General features: G+C 41.6%; 2 protein-coding genes across 3 annotated transcripts in view; one reads left to right on the top strand and one right to left on the bottom strand.

Moving 5' to 3' along the window:
• LOC148371313 (uncharacterized) overlaps positions 1-18,417 on the bottom strand; it is a 40,336-nt gene that overhangs the window by 15,343 nt on the left and 6,576 nt on the right. The window contains exons 2-4 of the mRNA XM_088329332.1: positions 11,362-11,449; positions 10,641-10,774; positions 9,741-9,806 (exon numbers count right to left, since the gene is read on the bottom strand). The gene's annotated coding sequence lies outside the window, so the exon portion shown is untranslated. The remainder of the gene's footprint in view (positions 1-9,740; positions 9,807-10,640; positions 10,775-11,361; positions 11,450-18,417) is intronic.
• krit1 (KRIT1 ankyrin repeat containing) lies at positions 520-18,348 on the top strand. 2 transcript variants are annotated; one of them, XM_088329328.1, is made up of 17 exons: positions 520-686; positions 1,054-1,195; positions 1,905-2,061; positions 2,121-2,213; positions 4,935-5,064; positions 5,141-5,384; positions 6,577-6,692; positions 6,757-6,900; positions 7,581-7,737; positions 7,892-7,999; positions 9,432-9,588; positions 9,673-9,824; positions 10,653-10,819; positions 10,888-10,975; positions 11,991-12,197; positions 14,801-14,917; positions 18,084-18,348. In XM_088329328.1, exons 2-17 carry the CDS (start codon positions 1,094-1,096, stop codon positions 18,171-18,173), a joined length of 2,229 nt encoding a protein of 742 aa, XP_088185454.1. In that variant the 5' UTR covers positions 520-686; positions 1,054-1,093; the 3' UTR covers positions 18,174-18,348. The 2 variants fall into 2 exon arrangements, with proteins under 2 accessions (XP_088185454.1, XP_088185455.1); XM_088329329.1 differs by lacking the exon at positions 1,054-1,195 and having other exon boundaries at positions 536-686.

The raw sequence follows: 18,417 nt of genomic DNA, 5'->3' as shown, positions 1-18,417 counted from the left end.
CCCTCCTGATAAACTGCAGCTGGCATTAATTTGTATGGCATTGTCCTATGAAGCGTGATTGTCCCCTACCGGTCATACTCGAGAGGTTATCTGCATCCTACACCTTAACAGGACTATATTAAACATCGTTAGTGCAAGGACTACCTAATGAATTATGGCCTTTTATTATAGACAATAAATTAAGGTAGCGTTTCCTAGTGACAAATTGTAAGGGGAAGAACTTACTGCTAATTAAAATTTGAGCTATGTCTTTTATACGTATAGTTACGTTATTTTTGCCCCAACTTCTATTTAGGAAGTTATTTGCCTCAAAAGCAAGTGTTAGCAATTTACTCCAAGATCTAAAAGTCATATATCTTACTAAATCCACACACATGATTAAAAATTGCATATGTAAGTTGCAGATAGATTTATGATTTTGCAAGATATAGTTCACATTGGATTTCTATTTTTTGGAACTAGAGTAGTTTCGAAAGTACATACATTTGGCAATAAAAATAAGAGCACACATTTTGTGTTTTGTCACACCGCACTTGAACGCAACGCGACTCTACCAAGGAGCCCCCAAAAATGTCCGTCCGGTGGGAACTTCAGCCCGAATAAACAATTTATAAATGTACCAAGTGAGGGCAAATTCCTGTATTTTTAACCCAGAAAAAGACCCCGACTGTGGGATCTTCGTTGTGGTAAGTTTGCGGCACTTGTTGAGTTTGAGCATTCGAACGAACCAATGCTGCCGTGTAGCATCCGATGCTAAGCTAGCTCAAAAGCGGCATTTTTGTCTACTTTTATTTAGTTTAATATTACTGTTCAAACATGTACATATTACACTGAACGCAGATAAATATGGATTTCTTTTGTGCTATAAGCATTTTATAACGATAGTGGTGTGGTAGTTTCCGGGGCGTGACCATCTGAATTCAACAAGTGGTTGAGTGCATACGCGTCAAATGTATCCAAATCAAAACATCCAAGAAGAAACTATAGCGATGTTAAACTCAACAAATTAGTATCGGGATTCAATTACTTTGAGGTGTTTGTCTCCCCCTCAAGACATGCCTCCCCCCAGCATTTGGCCCTGAAAGCTGTCGCCATGGGTAACGAGGACAGTTTTGAGGACGTGTTTGTTGCTGTCCTCCGACCCAAGAATCAAGTCAGCCTCAGCTCCAAGGAGTACAGAGCCAAAGCCTATGAGGTACTTAATATATAGGATGTTTGTTTACTCCAGGAGGGGTGTCAAACTCATAGCGAGTGAAAGAAAGAAAGAGGAAGAATGAACGGGAGAGGGGGAAAGAGGAGAGATTGAGAAAGAGAAAGACAAGCTAAAGAAAGAAAAAAGGAGGATAGGTAAAAAAGAGAGACGGATGGAAAAGGGGCGAGCAAGAACGGGAGATTGAGAAAGGAAAGAGAGAAAAGAAAGACAGATTGGGAGCAAGATAATAAGGGAAACGGAGAAAGAATATCCAGGAGAAAGAGAAGTAAGGAGAGCAAAAGAGAGATGAAAGGAGAAAGAGGGAAAGAGTGAGTAAGAAAGCGGGAGAATGAGAAGCAATGAGAGCAAAAAAAGATAGAGTGAATAAAAGAAAGTTATAAAAAATAGATAAAAATTAAAAAGGGAGTGAAAGACAGAGAGAAGGCAAGAGAGGCAGAAAGAGAAAATGGAGAGAAAAATAGAAAGAAAACAAATACAGCTACTGCGGCTTTGTGAGTGGCGCCTGGCTTTAGCCACGTCCATTGGACATATTTGAAACTGCAGCTAATTTTTCTGTTGTCCCACCCTCAGCGTTGGTCCCTGGGCCAGATTAAAACCAGTGGCGGGCCCGCGGGACACATACTTGACACCCCTGCCATACAGTCTCAACAAACTGTAGAATAATTGTCCACTCTACTTGTCTCATTTTAAGATCCTGCTTAGTGAAGTGCCCTTGGAAGGCAAGGAAAAGAAAAAGAGAAAAATCCTCCCGGCCACCAAGATCCAAACAGCAGGAGACAAATCCAAACCCATTTTGGACTACGTTGCAGAGACCATCAAACCCTTGTCCAACAACCAAAGCTTCACTGGTATGCATAGGTTGGTCAAATTTGCTATTTGTATAATCCTCATCCAGTTTGAATTTCAGGTAAACGAATCGTTCACATGAAGAAATTCCCCCTGTGTGCGTACAATGAAGTTGAAGAGGCATCGCTGTTTGTGGTGCCAGTTGGTGTTAAAGGTAAAATAGTACATGACATTACATGATTTTAAAATCTATAAACATTTCATGGGTTTATCGAATTATTTTCTGAGATATTGCATTTGAAGACGGCCTGTCTTGTCTTTGACATTCTGAACTGTTACTTTATGAAAGTAACACCAGCATGCTTGCAAGCCAGTTGCCATCTTGTTTTAAGTGGTAAATAGTCGGAGAGATTCCGAGCGATGTTTCTTCTCGTGCGTGGGCCATTGCGCATTGCCCCAAACGTTCTCAGCACACAAGAAAAACTAACCAGCGCATAAAAATCAGAGCTATTTTGCAAAAGTAATTCACTAGCAAACTGGGCACAATTACAGTGCATGCGGGTAAATCAATCTGGGTTTCCCCTGAGGTGTCTTTTACAAGACAATATCTATATTTTACAACAGTAAATATATTCACTCTGTTTGTCTTTAGAATGGCTCATTCCCCACGGTGTGTTGCCGGCAAGCCCACGGCAGCCCCGACGCCTAGAGGGAATCAGCCGCACAAAATTATACCAACTATCACACGCAACAATGAACTCTAAAGAAAATCCACAACTGCCAACCTCCAAGCAGGAATGAGTGCTATGCAATCGCTGTTCGGAGCTTGCCTCGCATGTTGTTTTAACGGGATTTGAAAGTGTTGTGTTAATTCAATGACGTCACAGGTATACAACAAACAAGCCAGATAGGTCAACTTTAAGACGAAATACCTTGAGCCCCGGGCAGCACGGCGGCGAGGTGGTTAGCGCTTGTGTGGCACAGTTCTGAGGTCATGGATTCAAATCCAGCTACCAACCTTTCTGTGCGGAGTTTGCATGTTCTCCCCGTGCTTGCGTGGGTTTCCTCCGGGCACTCTGGTCTCCTCCCACATTCCAAAAACATGCATTATCGGGTTAATTGGCCGGTCCAAATTGTCCCTAGGTGTGAATGAGTGAGCGAATTGTCTGTCCCTGTGTGCCCTGCGACTGGCTGGCAACCAGTTCAGGTGGTCCCCTGCCCACTACCCAAAGATGGCTGGGATGGGCTCCAGCACACCTGCAACCCTACTGAGGATAAGCGGTGCAGATAATGGATGGATGGATGGACCTCGAGTCCCCCGATACGTGGAATATTTTGCAACATATATGCATAATTGTGGGGTGGAACACTACACGTTCTGTGCCTGCTTGAAACATAAAATCTGTATGAGAATACCCTTAAACAGGCTTGAAAATCTCTCACCTTTAGGAGGTAATCATTTTTAGAAGTGAAATAAGGTGACCTCTGAGGAGAAAATGCTTTGAGTTGCAAAGGGGGATATTTCCCATACCCTGGGAAGATTCTGGCCGGCCACCAGGGTTTAATTGGTCCCACCAGAGTCTCATACACTTGTCATATTAAAATGTATAATATTATGTTTAGATATACATGTGGGCAGCATGGCAGCGCAGTGGTTAGCGCATGTGCGGCGCAGTTCTGATGTCATGAGATCGAACCTCCTGTGTGGAGTTTGCATGTTCTCCCCGTGCTTGCGTGGGTTTCCTCTGGGCACTCCGGTTTCCTCCCACATTCCAAAAACATGCATGTCAGGTTAATTGGCTGGTCCAAATTGTCCCTAGGTGTGAATGGGCAAGTGAGTTGTCTGTCTCTGTGTGCCCTGCGACTGGCTGGCAACTAGTTCAGGGTGTACCCTGTCTACTGCCCGAAGATAGCTGGGATGGTGCAGATAATGGATGGAATGGATGGATATACATATTTAATGGTGAATAACGTGCACTTGTGTATAATGAGCACGTCTTACAGTATTTCTTATCATTATTAACTTCTTAAGTCAAACTTTGCTGTTTGGATGCAACAGAAATCAAACCCAGTGCAGTGGTGAGACCACCAAATTCTAACCACTGGACTACATGTTGTATGGATAAAATAAGCAAAGGCAGTCGATTTTATGTCATTATCACAATGTATTTAGTCATGGTGCCAGAGACGAATGTTAATTTGTTGTGCTTTTCACGTTACAGTGACAATAAATGTTTCACTTACAATCAAACATAGAATAAAATGGAAGAATAGTATAGAGGGGCACATATCAATAATAGATCTACCTTCTTGATTTTGCTATAAAAATGCACCAGATTGATGCGTTTACAATTTAAAGCATGTTCTTCCGGGCAACAATTCTTCTGGACTGCCCTAGACTGTTCACCCAACAGTGTTCCACAATATTCTATTGGAAACACTGGTATTGAATTAAAATCAGTGTAGTCCGCGCGGGCATGAGTATTGTATTTATTGCTGTGTAACGTGCTTTACATTTTATCTCATCACACTATTTTTATTCACGGTACCAGAGACGAATGTTAAATAATGGAGTAAAAAAGTCGTACTGAAAGATATAAATACACAAAAAGCCTGATGAGGGAAACCAATTTTTGGTGTAAGTGATGATGAATCGGACCTTGAAGGACATGAAATAAATAAATTTTATGTTGTTCATGTGTTCATTGTTGTCAATCAATTTTTTGACTTATGGCCGCATGTATTAAAAAATGTTTATTACTTACAATGCTTGGTTTGAGATGGTAAAAAGACAAACACAAATACAATATTGCCTCCACACCCCTCTCACCTTATAAAGCCCTGACCTGTTTTAATGGCTGTTTAAAGTTTTGTGCCAAGGCACATTTTTCTATTTCAATGTAATAATGGTAAAAAAACAAATATTTCTTGGCAGACAATAGCAAACCAATCCACAACGCGGGAGGCCCGAGCTTCTTCTGCCTGCATGACATCATGAAGGTATGCAGCGAGACCAGCGCTCATTTCTGCCCCGTCACTGCCAGGATGCTCCTCGCCTTGGACAAGTGAGCTTGGATTCCCTCTTTTATGTACCGTTATACCTGGCGCTTTTCAGAATAATGGTAATTCGATCTTTTCCAGATGGCTAGCGGAGCAGCACAGCGTGCCCCACGCCATCCCGGCCCTGTTCCGGCCAGCGCCCCTGGAGAGGGTAAAGACTAACGTCAGCAACCCGGCATATGGCTGCGAGGGTCCAGTAAGCGATGAGGGCCTGCACATGGGCTACACGGCGCTGGAGATCAAGAGCAAGATGATGTCATTGGAGAAGGCAGATATGTGCATACTAAATCCGCTTTATGGCTCTGATCTACAGTACACTAACCGGGTGAGAGCAGCTTTAAAATACACACATTCACAAGTACAGTAGACAACAGGGTTATGGGGTCCCTGCCTAACGCTGTTTTTTTAACGTTCCAAGTGTTTTTCGGGCCGCATTTTACTGAATTTTCCCCACAAATGATATGGACAACAAATAATTTGCGTGCCCAAAAACGTTCAAACTAGAGCTGCAACAACCAAATTGATAAAATCAATTGCTAAAATCCCGGGCAACAAAAATAATCATCAATGCGTTGTCGCGCAAGTTATGCAGCATTCAGCTGCAGCCGTAACCTCAAAATGTTCTATTTGCTGATGCCATCTTCTGCCTGAACTCATCGTAAACTCATCGGTCGAGCTCCTTTTATCGCGTGTGCAAGTATGTAAAATTCTTATACGCGCTCGAATTAATTATTCTTTTTTAGATTTTGGGGGATTTGAGTTGTCATTTGGACTGTATTTGAAATTGTGCTTTTCTTACTTTCACCATTTTCATCCTAGAATAGAAATAAACCTCAAGCACGCATGTAAAATCACAATTTCCCCCCAATTTCCCTAGCCTCCTTACCTCCAGCGTTCCGTACTTCTTTTCTGAAACACCGAGGGTAAAAGTAACATACTTAACAGGGAAAAAATTCTACTTTCAACTTCTCCTGAAACTACCGGTACTCGCTGCAACCTTAATGCATTGGAAATAAGAGAGTGCATTGAATTTCCTCCGTGCATTATACTTTGCACTTTGGTCCAGCAGAGGGCGCTCTAGGACCAGATCTTGATGCACGACGTAATCACTGGTCTGACTTGAGGACCTACCATCCTACCCTCCTACACTCCTAATTACAAGCTGTGATCCAAATTAAGAAAAAAATCCACTGAAGCGGTAATAGTAGAATACACAGCATTCACTCAAGAAAATGACCAGCAAAATGACTTCAAGTAATAATACAGTATTCCCCAATTAGCTGCATTTTTAATGACATCAAAGACCTACCTTCAAGTTTTTGGCCTATTTGGGATACTTGGGTGTGCCTTATGGTACGGAAAATACGGTATATACAGCATATGCGTTTTTACCTTGGATTCCGGGAGATTGGAATGCATTAGCTAATTACCATAGCTTTCCATCCCTCGCCATACAACAATTACACCTTGTGATTCCTATTTCAAAACCAATAATTATTAAACACATTTTTCTGCAGGTAGATAAAGTCATCATTAACCCATATTTCGGTCTTGGAGCACCCGACTATTCCAAAATCCAGATTCCGACAAGGGAAACATGGCAGCACAACACCAATTGCACACCTGAGGATAAGTGAGGACTCATCTCGGTCCCTCTTCCGCTTCTTTTATCTATTGTCATCAATTCATCTTTGTAGAGATCACCAGTGGGTGGACGATTTCCCGCTCCACCGGAGTGCTTGTGAGGGTGACACAGAGCTGTTGACCAAGCTTCTGGACAGCGGCTTTTCTGTTAAGCAGCTAGACAGTGACCACTGGGCCCCCATCCACTATGCTTGCTGGTGAGGATCTCTAAACAAGCCAAGCATCTTAACTCAAATTAGGAGCACCGGTGCCAGTCAATTTTTGCCATTTAGACTCATTTTTGAAGGGCTACATAAAATTTGGTTCTGTAGCTATTGGATGAGGACATATCAAAAGAGAGCTTCAACCTGAATGTTTCACAAGGAAAAATACATATGTTTTTAGCCTTAACCATTGTTGACTAAACAACAGTAGAACATCGCTAAGTTTCTTGAATGTATTTGTTTCTAAGACAACTTCTGAGAATAACAGCTTTTTGTGAAAGGACGCGTTTCAAGCAGAACTTTCACTATGGTGATGTTTTTGCATTTGTGAGACCTCCAATATCTAAACCAGGGTGCCTGAAAATAAATCACTCGTGCCAGGTTGTTGGGATTTTCTAGTAAAATTATTTTTTAATGGTTGGCTGAATCTATCTATGCCTACATCCAATATACAACATAGTAATAAGATAATGAATTGTTATTTTGGAAATGCTAATCAAACTGGGTGTCCATTACACCAATTAGTAACAAAAAGTAGCTATTAGTTTGAAAAAGGCGGAAGACCCTTGAAACAGACAATGTTTTCCATAAACACAAGGGAATTTACAATTCTTTTACATTTCGGCACCCAGGGACAAATGCATCTGAATTATTTTTTTTGTGTTGTTTTTCAGGCATGGCAGAGTTGAAGCGACCAAGCTGCTGTTGGACAAAGGTAAATGTAACCCCAACCTGCTCAACGGACAGCTCAGCTCGCCTCTGCACTTCGCCGCCAGAGGCGGCCACTGTGACATTGTCCAGCTTTTGCTCCAGCACCCCGAGATCGACCGGGTAAGATTAACTGTCAACAGCGAAACGTAACTTTAAGTGGATTAAGTAATTGTTGCCAGGCAGAATAAATAGGGTGTACTGTATTGTCCCCCCTCAAACGCCCACCCCCCCAACAAAAAAAATCACTAAGATGTATTTTCTGTGCGGTCGACAGCACATAGAAGACCAGCAGAAGCGATCACCACTGCAAGTGTGTGAGGAAAATAAGCAAAACAAATGGGAGGAGACTGCAAAGCTCCTACAACAAGCCAATACCAAACCGGTGAGTGACACAACCAAACCTTTACGGGGTGTTTTTTTCTACTGCGTTGCCACATACTTATTACAAGGTTTGGACCCGTATGCTGTATCATTTAACAATTCATTTAAGAGTACGTAATTGTGTATCAAACATTACAATAAAACAAAATATTTTTGGAAAATTATTGGCCAAAGCCACAACAAAAGAGAATTTGCAATGAGTGCTCAAAAGGCGGATGTCTGAGCTGCCGTCCAAGATATGTAGATTGCACTTTTTGCTTCCTTTTAGCAAAAAACAATTACCATGGTTACCACAAGAGGGCACTCAAAGACCATTCAATATGTTTCTGAATGGCAGAACAGTGTATAAGGTGCACTGGATTGATTATAAGGCTAATTTGATTTTTTGATGATTGTTGATTATTTCGGCCAATTTGGGGTTTTGACGTGCACCTTATTGTTCGGAAAATACGGTAGTTATATTGGGGCACATGAAGAGACACAAGACAAGAAGGACACCAAGACAACATTGCATTTCTGTTAGTAGTACTTTTTGAAAACAAAAATATTAGCATTATATTAAATGATTGAGTTAATGATTTTTTCTGAATTTGGGAACTTTGCTGTTAGATTTCATAATCTATTAAAGTAAACAACACCAACTCTCTGTGTGTTATCATCATAGTAGATCAAGTTTTAGTTTCAAAACCATGCACAACTTCAGTATTTTGGACACATTTTGGGTTTGCACCGAGCAACAGCAGTTAGCCCTAAAATACTGAAAAAACAGTCTGCAAACTCTGTCTCAAAGGAAAGGAGCAAACACAACCAATCTCAAGCAGCATTTGGAGTCCAGGCACCGCACCTGGTGCAATTCGCTGAGGGAGAATGGCAGGGCAACAATGCAGGGCTTGCAGCTTGTCAATTAGATAAACGTGAAGTTTACACACGAGTCACGACATACAAACGAGACAGTGTAAAATGGCGCATGCTAACAGATAGTATTACACGGTACATTGTTACTAAATTGAGTTTAAGTTGTGCAATTTCTTTTTTTACAGTTTGTAAGCGAAACTGTATGTTTACTTAGTTACATACCTCCTTTTACTGGGTGCTCGTCTTTGTTTTCAAAAAACCTAAGAACTTGAAGCAAAGAGAAGATGGTGGTCTGTGCAGCCCTTTGAGACTTTTTGTGTTTAAGGTCTATACGAATAAATGTGACTTAACTTGACATTGGAAGTGGCGCTTAGCTTTGTTGACATCCATAAAACTTATTTAGACTGCGGGTTATGGTTTGATAATGCGGCTCATTTTTCTCTTATGTGGGCAGGATTAAATCCATTGGTGGGCATGACCTGGCCTGCGGGCCCTAGTCGTCCCACCTCTGGTATAGGCCAAAGAAGATGGTATTAGGTAAAACTTCTTTTAAAATTAGCTTCTCTTCCCATATGCAGTACGAGAAGGTGCGAATTTACCGCATGGACGGCTCGTACCGCTCAGTGGAGCTGAAGCACGGCAACAACACCACAGTGCAACAGATCATGGAGGGCATGCGTCTGTCCCAGGACACCCAGCAGTACTTCACCATCTGGATCTGTTCCGAAAATCTCCGTGAGTAGATTCCTAAAAGCGTCCTTCGTATGAATTTATCCTTATACATCTTTATAATCTATTTATATCTCGACCTTTTCACAGATTTGCAGTTGAAGCCATACCACAAGCCACTGCAGCACCTGCGTATCTGGACAGAGATCGTGACTGACCTGACCGTGCTGGATCCGCAAAGGGAGACGGCTCAGCTCTTCCTCCGCAGGGATGTCCGCTTGCCTCTAGAGATAGAGAAAAAGGTCACTTTTCTAATTGAATTGTCTGATTGCGGCATGGCAGCTGGGTGGTTAGAACTGTCAGGATACATGGCTAAATATTTACAAAGTAGTGCTTAGAGACTGGCCTAAGTTATAACAATTAGTCAAAAAAGTAACAAATGTTTTAAGCGAAGTTTTGGTAGTTTTTGAGGAGAATTCCCAGGCTTTGTGTCGCAGGTGGATGCAGTAATGATACTAAACAAAGGGTAAGCAGCCAAAAAGGGGATAACTTGGAGAAAAAAAAACACATGGAGGGCCTTCAACAAGGGGCTGACCGGGACCGATAAATGAAAGGAGGCCGCAGTTTGGCGGAAAAACACAAGGCTGGCCATACAAAGAATATGCATTGAGTAGCAAAGCTAACCGGGAAACTAACAGCGAAAAGCGTCAACAGCGATAAAACCAAAGCTGACGGGAATAAACTAAGGGGCATAGCAAAATCAGCGCAAATGCCAGGCTTGCCAGTCAAAAGAAACACAATGGGCAGCCAACAAGTGCCAACTGGTAACAAACAAAACAAGAAAGCCTTTGGCAGCTTCGCGGCTAACAGGCAGATAGCCGGACAAAATTATACCAACAAAAAATACAGATGAAAAGCCACATTTGCCTACCTCCAAACAAGAATGAGTGGTATGCAATCACTGTTCACTACAATTGCTGTCTGTTTCAGAGCTGGCTTATTATATTGTGTTAATGGGATTTACCATTTTGAAAATTGTTGTATTCCTTGTTGTATTACTTGTGGGGAGGAACACTCAATGTTCTGTGCCTAGTTTAATTTTTTTTTTCTGGGAATACCTTAAAATGCAGGTGGAAGACCCGCTGGCCATCCTGATTTTGTTCGACGAGGCCCGCCACTGCCTGCTGAAGGGCTTCTTTCCGGCTCCCGACAGCAAGCTCATCACGCTGGCCAGCTTCCTGCTGCAGATCATCTACGGAAATTACGAGAGCAAGAAACACAAGCAAGGCTTCCTCAAGTACGACAATGGCAGAAACTGAATATTTATTTTCTTTATACTCCGTTTAACTCGGAATTGCTTTTCAGTGAGGAAAACCTAAAGTCCATTGTGCCTATATTGAAAGTGAAGAGCAAAGCGTACCACTGGACCAGCAGAATTCTTCATGAATACAAAGTGAGCACTGTAAATTCTGGACCTCAAGCCGCTACTTCTTTGTTACAATTTAAACACTGCAGCTTAAAGTCAGGCTTCTTCTTCTTTTCTCTGCATTGAGGAAAACTGTTCTTTTTCCATGGCGCATGCACTCTCAATACAAAATGGGGCTGTGACATCTGGAAATATTTATGACGCCCTTCAAGAGAAATGAATCCATGGTTTTGCCAATATTGTTCACATAATACATAACAGCAGCAAAACGCTGGGTTTCACAGTACTTAATTGAATATTTATATCTTATTCACGATATTTCAACTTTTTCACCCACAAATCAATCCCTCAACTTATACATCCGAATCGAACATCAATGGAAGTTATCTATATAAACACTACAGTTCTCTTACCGTGTCATTGTTGTCTATGTTACAGCACTGAAGCTTCCTTTAATCCTCGAGGAACGATAACAGGTCAATGCAGTCTGGTCCAAGGCAACTACCAATGACAACAACACAAAAAGACATGTCTGTTGCAATTGGGCACTATTCGTCACAGTATGGTTGCCCGAGCGCTGTTGTCTAGAAATATAGGGCTCATATTTTACAGAAGGCAGCCCACATTCACGTTTTCTTTCGGACGGTAGTAAACACGTGCTCGTCTTTGGAATCACCATCTTGAATGGTCACATAATCCGAAAAACACGTCACATAAACGGCTCGAAGCAGAACTTCGCACCCTAAAACAGTGTCAGGTGTGCGGGGCCACGGTGCCGCTGGCATTACACACAGCCAGAGGCATAGATGCCACTTTCCTCATGCGGTACATTCCCCATGCGGTTGTCTGTGCACCGGGTTTAAGATTTAAGAAATGGATACGAAATAGTTCATTTTTAGGGCTGTTTAAGCTTGTACAAAGACAAAAGTGAGTACTGTTATTAAATTTGAGCATGCGGCGTTTAATCGGGTGCGCTATATCGTCTGAAATATATGTTAATGTCCACAAATTCCAGACAAGTTTCGTATTAATTTCCCAACAGGCGCTGAGTACCAGTGACGGCATAAGCAAGGAAATGCACCACCTGCAGCGGCTCTTCCTGCAGAACTGCTGGGACATCCCCACCTATGGCGCCGCCTTCTTCACTGGCCAGGTCTACACCAAGGCCAGCGCCAGCAACCACAAGGTCATCCGCGTCTACGTGGGCGTCAACACCAAAGGGCTGCACCTCATGAACATGGAGACCAAGGTCAGACATCTAATTGAAAATTTCTCTCCTCTTATTTAAAGGTATTTCCAAATCTTGGACATACAAAATGTGTGGAATTAGTACAGATTTTTTTCATAAAATGTATATATATTTTATTTGTATGATCCAATTATTTTTTAGAGCTAATGCATTTTAAGGACAGCATGTCTTGTTTTGTTTATCCTGAGCTATGACGTCATCAGACACGGTTCCCGCGGTTCTATGAAAAGTTTTAAAAGGAATTTAATTAAATATTCTAAAAAAAAAAAAAAGGCCTTAACTGTCATTAAAATGTCTAAAATCCAATTTTCGAAAGTCTTAAAATGTGGACAAATTAATAAGATTCATGTTTGTTTGAACTAAAAGCTTTTGTAAAATTAATCAATTTAATAACTGATTTACTTTGGTGGCAACATGGCGTGACCACAGTGACAGAACTATTTAAACGGTGATGGGGTTTCAGTCAGACACATGTCTTAAATCCACCCACAATACACATAGCAACTTGGGACAGATCTGTTTACTTTGGACCATCCCCGGAAAGTGAACATTTCATGAAAAGTGCCTGTCCGACCAACTTTTTTCTGCTTAAAGCTGTGCCAAGTATTGTGTACAAGGCACCATGACTTGTGTGCAAGAAATTTGTGGGGGGGGGTTTTCTTGCTTGTTTCAGTTTTGTTTTTTGGGTCAATTTGGTCTTAAATTTGATTTGGCATGCCTCAAGCTGCAGGAACCCAGTCAGAGTAACAGCATCCTAGCAAGCTATTTGCCAAATTGTTTTATGTGTTAATCTGTTGAAGAGGTTGCGAGTGTTTTAAGCAAAGTATTGGTAGCTTTTGTGGAGAATGCTGAGGCGTTGTGTCCCAAGTGGATGGTACAACAAATGGTGGGAGGCCAAAACGGGGCTAACTGGCATAAAACCACATGGGGAACCTTCAACAGGGGGCTAACAGAGACCAATCAACGAAAGGGAGCCGCAGCCTTGGCAGAAAAAAACTAGGCTGGTCTACCAAAAAACAGGCAGCGAGGAGCAAGGCTAACCGGAAACCAACAATATAGAGGAGCAATGGCTAGGGCAGTGGTTCTCAAAAAGTGTGGCTTGTAGTCAAGGGGGGTGCGGGTGCACGTGACTTCAGGGATCTTTTTTTTTTTTTAACTTTCCCAGATTAAAAAGCAATTACACCTCCACGACGCTAGGGTGCAGTGGCGTTGTCAGGGTCTTATGGCAGCCACTCCAGCAGCTCCCGTGTTATTTTCGATTGTTCTCGATTGTTCTCAGCTCAGGGATGCTGCTGGAAATGTGAATTTCCCTTCGGGGATGAACAAAGTATCTATCTATCTATCTATTCACATTTAGCCTCCATGCAGTGCATTAAGCATAGAGTATACTGTAAAGTGTAGACATGAAGTGTAGCCCGCCCTCAAGCGCCTGTGAAAAATAATTTAACATGGATCCGGAGACAGGTGAAGAAAGACTGGGGCAAAGAGACAAGAATGTTTGTCGAAGCATACCTAGCACTGCTACCACTGTGGGAGACGAGCGAAGACTGTTTTTTTCTGTGTTAAAAATGTTGACAGTGACAGCATAGCATGAAGCCAACTAAATTAAACCGTCACTTAAAGACATTACAACCCAATCACGTTGATAAGACTCTTGAGTTTTTCTGCAGCAAAAATGTGCTGATAGGTGTAGACTTGGCATGGATGGAGATATCAAGCATTGTTTTGTCCGCACCAATATTATGTGATCACTTAAACAAAACAAAAAACAGGGCAATAAAGGCAAAGCCTGCTGGTAATAAACAAACCTAGGAACACGGCAAAACCGGCACAAATGCCGCTTGCCAATTAAAAAACATGCAGTGAGTAGCCAGTCTGACCAGGAACCAACAACAAAAAGCGGCAAAGGCGATAAACATGGAACAGGCTGTGAATAAACTAAAGGACAGGCCAAAACTGGCACTAACGCCAGGCTAGCCGTCCAAAAAAGACACTATGGGCATCCAACAGGCTTCAACTGGGAACAGACAAAACAGGAAAGCTCTCAGAAGCTCTGACGCTAACGATGAACCAGCCGGATAAAATACCCCCAAACGCGACACACGTAGCAAAAAACTCAACAAAAAAAAACAACAATTGCTTACTTAAAACTTAAAAGGAAAAGAAGGGAGACAATGAGCGCACGCTGTAACGGCAGAAGGTAAACTCACCAGACGCAGCTCTTGGAGTTCAAAGCATGCAACTTAACCCACAAAACAATCACAAGGACCTCAGTGACAGGGTAAGCAAAGTTCCAATGTCTCCAAGCAGAAATTAGTTTGCAATAGCTGTCTATTTCAGAGGTCGCCTCACAGGTTGTGTTAATGGAATTCACCAATTTGAAAGCATTATGTTTAATGACGTCACAGCTCTGCAGCAAACACGCCGGATGAGTCAACCTTGAGACTAAATATCTGAAGTACCCCGGCACGAGAAATATTTGCATACTTGTGGGGAGGGACACGCCAGATTCTGTTCCAAGCTGGAAAAACAAAATGTTTTGGAATACTCTTTACTTTTACAGAAAAAAATATCTATCTTCATACTTTGCTGTCATCTCGCAGGTTCTTCTCATAAGTTTGGAGTACGGCACGTTCATGTGGCAGCTGGGACACGCCGACCAGTACTTCCAAGTACACAGCGGGGAGAACAAAATGAACTTCATTGTGCATACCAAGCAGGTAAAGTTGGTCCAAAAACACATACTTGAATAGAATTGGGTAACACAAAAACTATTGTAAAACGCCGCTGCCTGCCAATGCTGAGTTAAGGCTCATCTCTGAAAAGCAGGACGCCAAATCCCTACCCAAAAAAATGGCCTGGAGAGTGATGGGCACCGCCAGCCCGTACTAGCCCAAGACACACAACAGAAAGTGGTGCCCTCAGGAGCCTAGTGGTTAAGGAACTGTAAACTGTAATTATGAGCCATGCAAAAAAGAATTAAGGTCGTTTCCAAGTCAAGTCACATTTATTTATATAGCCCTTTTATTACAAAAATGTCTCAATGTACCGTATTTTCCGCACTATATGGCGCACCATGTTATAAGGCGCACCTTCAATGAATGATATATTTTAAAACTTATGCCATACATAAGACGCACCCCATTATAAGGCGCTATAAGTGCATGCTGGTTTAAGATCAGGTAATTGTGCAATTTTGTAATTGTAATCCTGTGCAGTCCTTCGAGACATTTTTGGGATTAAGGGCTATTTACGGTAAATAAATGTGACGACTTGACTACAGTAGAGAATGTAGTTACTTTATGCAACCTCTAGATGTTGCCACGCTCAAGGGAATGTCAACAAACCATTCAAAAAGGTCAAACTTTATTAACAAACAAGCTTTCCACAACTCCATTCACTCCCAAAATAAATAAACAGCCGTTTTATTATTTTCTCTGAGGTAAAGCATTTTCGTGACACATCTTTAACATCTTTGAACAACATCGACATATCATTTTATTTTTTGTCCATTTAGTCAACACGCAAAGAAAAAAACGTCTGATACTGTTATTTTAAATGAAACGTTAGTGCAATCGCAATAAAGTGACACTCGTAATGTGCAAAAACAACGAGTGCAAAGCAATAACATAATAACTGTAAAATGTAAAACGTAAACACACAAAAGAAAAACAAAGATCACTCTATAAGCTCCTCATCGACGAATCCCTCGAATTCTTCTTCTGCTGTGTTCGAATTGACCATATCTCAGTGAATGGGCCATCCAACACGTCCGGTGTTTTTGTGCCAGCGCTGTTGCCTTCATACGTATAGTTATCGTACTGACACTTCTGCTTGCCGCTCTTTGTTGAACAACCCACTGTTCAAGTGTCTCCTCTAACTCTGGCCATCTTGCTTTATTGCCACGGAAACTTTGTTGAGTTTTCCTTACTTGGCGGAGCTTATCTTCATCCTTTCTCCACTTCCGTACCATCGATTCATTTAAGTTTAACTCTCTCGCTGCCGCTCTATTGCCGTGTTGTGCTGCGTGACTGATCGCTTTGAGTTTAAACTCGGCGTTGTACGCGTGTCTCTTAACAGGAGCCATTTTCTTATACAAATGCACGTATGAAAGAGAATCTCGCTCTCTCTCTCTCTCTCGCTCTCTCTCTCTCTCAAACGTGACATTCTGAATAATTCTGCGTTTGTTTAAGGTAAATTGTGCTTTACATCTTCACCAGTCATAACCCTGGATTCAGACAAATACTGTATTTGTTGAATATGAATTAAGCAGTTTAATGGGGTAGCCATTTTGCCACTTAGTAAACAAATACAACACGAGCCCCGGCAACAACCAATCGTTTAATATTTCCCAGTATGCGCAGCGCGAAAAATGGAGTCGGCGGCTGTTTCTCGTAGTTGCGAGACCTTGCGAATTTAATATTGAGCCATATATAAGGCGCACTGTGTTATAAGGCGCATGGTCAGCTTTTGAAAAAAAATAAGACTTTTAGGTGCGCCTTATAGTGCGGAAAATACGGTACAGGATTACAATTACACAATTGCACAATTACCTGATCTTGAACCAGTAATTGTAATGGAAGAACCTCCTGCATCTCCCTGCCATTCTTATCAAACATCTTAACTCATCTCATTAGCTGCACCGCTTATCCTCAGTAGGGTCGCGGGGGTGCTGGAGCCCATCCCAGCAATCATCGGGCAGTGGACAGGGAACACCCTGAACTGGTTGCCAGCCAATCGCAGGGCACACAGGGACAGACAACACGCTCGCCCATTCACACCTAGGGACAATCCACCTGAAATGCATGTCTTTGGAATGTGGGAGGAAACCGGAGTGCCCAGGGGAAACCCACGCAAGCACGGGGAGAACATACAAACTCCACACAGTAAGTCCGGTAGCTGGATTTGAACCCACGCAGGAGGTTCCCAAGACCTTAGAACTGTGCCGCACATGCGCTAACCACTGCGCCGCCGTGCTGCCCCTTATCAACCATATATATATATATATATATATATATATATATAAGAAAATAGATGGATGGATATATTTATATCTATGATATTTAGGGAGTACAGGTAAGATTTAAATTCGGGCCTATTTCGGGCTTAAAATGTAAATCATTAAGTCGGCTTCTCTGTCACCGTTTTACTTTTTATTTTTATTTTGTTTTTTTCTTTCCTTCATGGACACAGCATGCAGTTACTTTTAGTTAAGTAATTATTTAGATAGAGAAAGTGCTTACAAACTAAACATCAGTTTAACGCCAAATCACTAAATCCAAAAAAATGTTCCTCTCTGTGTTTGGTTAAAAGACGCGCGGCTTCCTCTATCCACCTCCCTTAAGTCACACGTCATTTCCACTTCTCGCCAATAGCTTAGAAGCTTTACAAACCTTCTTTCTGATTTTTGGCCAAATATTTCACTATTTTCAGCTTGTAATCTACAGAATTGTATTTTCTTTTGGTGCCATTTTGTTTAGTTTCACTTTCGAAATGCACAGTTAGGCGCTGTATTACGCACGGTCGGAGTAAAGTTTCGTGTTTACTTCGTGGCTTTATTATTTTGGCCTGATCTTACCTCAAATTGGAAGACATTTGTTCTCAAAACATATTTGCACCCGTATTGTTCAGATCCACAAATATATTCGCAATTTACTCAAAGTCAAAAAATATAATTCTTGATAAATGCACACACAAGTTTTCACATCACATATGTAAATCACATATATATATTTGTGACTCTGCAAAATAGATGATTAATACCGGATTTGTTTTAATGGTACTGGAAAAATTGGGAAGTCGGCTTTGAAAATACTTTCAAGTGCTTAAAATCGGCCATGAAAAGGTGTTTGAACCCTGTACTAATAGCATGTATATTTTTGCTAGGCTGGCCTCATTGTAAAGCTCTTAATGAAGCTGAGTGGTCAGATGACAGCCGGCGACAAAGGCGCCCCGGACAAATATGTTTATGGCTGAAGCAACATCTTTCAGAATGCCAAACCATTTCAAGGGTGAATAAAAAATAAGGGAACAGTTTATGATATTAATCTCATGTTCACAGGAAGATTTGATGTTACGATCGTTTGAACGAATGCTGTATTTCCATGTTATTGTTTATTTAATAAGTTTTAATAAACTAATGTTCGATTGAGTCTGTAGTATTTGAATTTAAGTGTCTTTCAAATCTTTGAAAATGCTTGAATTTGAATGTGCTTTTAAG

Source organism: Urocampus carinirostris, chromosome 2 (genome assembly GCF_059441175.1).
Source record: "Urocampus carinirostris isolate Australia breed hairy pipefish chromosome 2, RoL_Ucar_1.0, whole genome shotgun sequence".
Classification (NCBI taxonomy): Eukaryota; Metazoa; Chordata; class Actinopteri; order Syngnathiformes; family Syngnathidae; genus Urocampus; species Urocampus carinirostris.
This window is presented reverse-complemented; position numbering and strand designations above follow the sequence as displayed.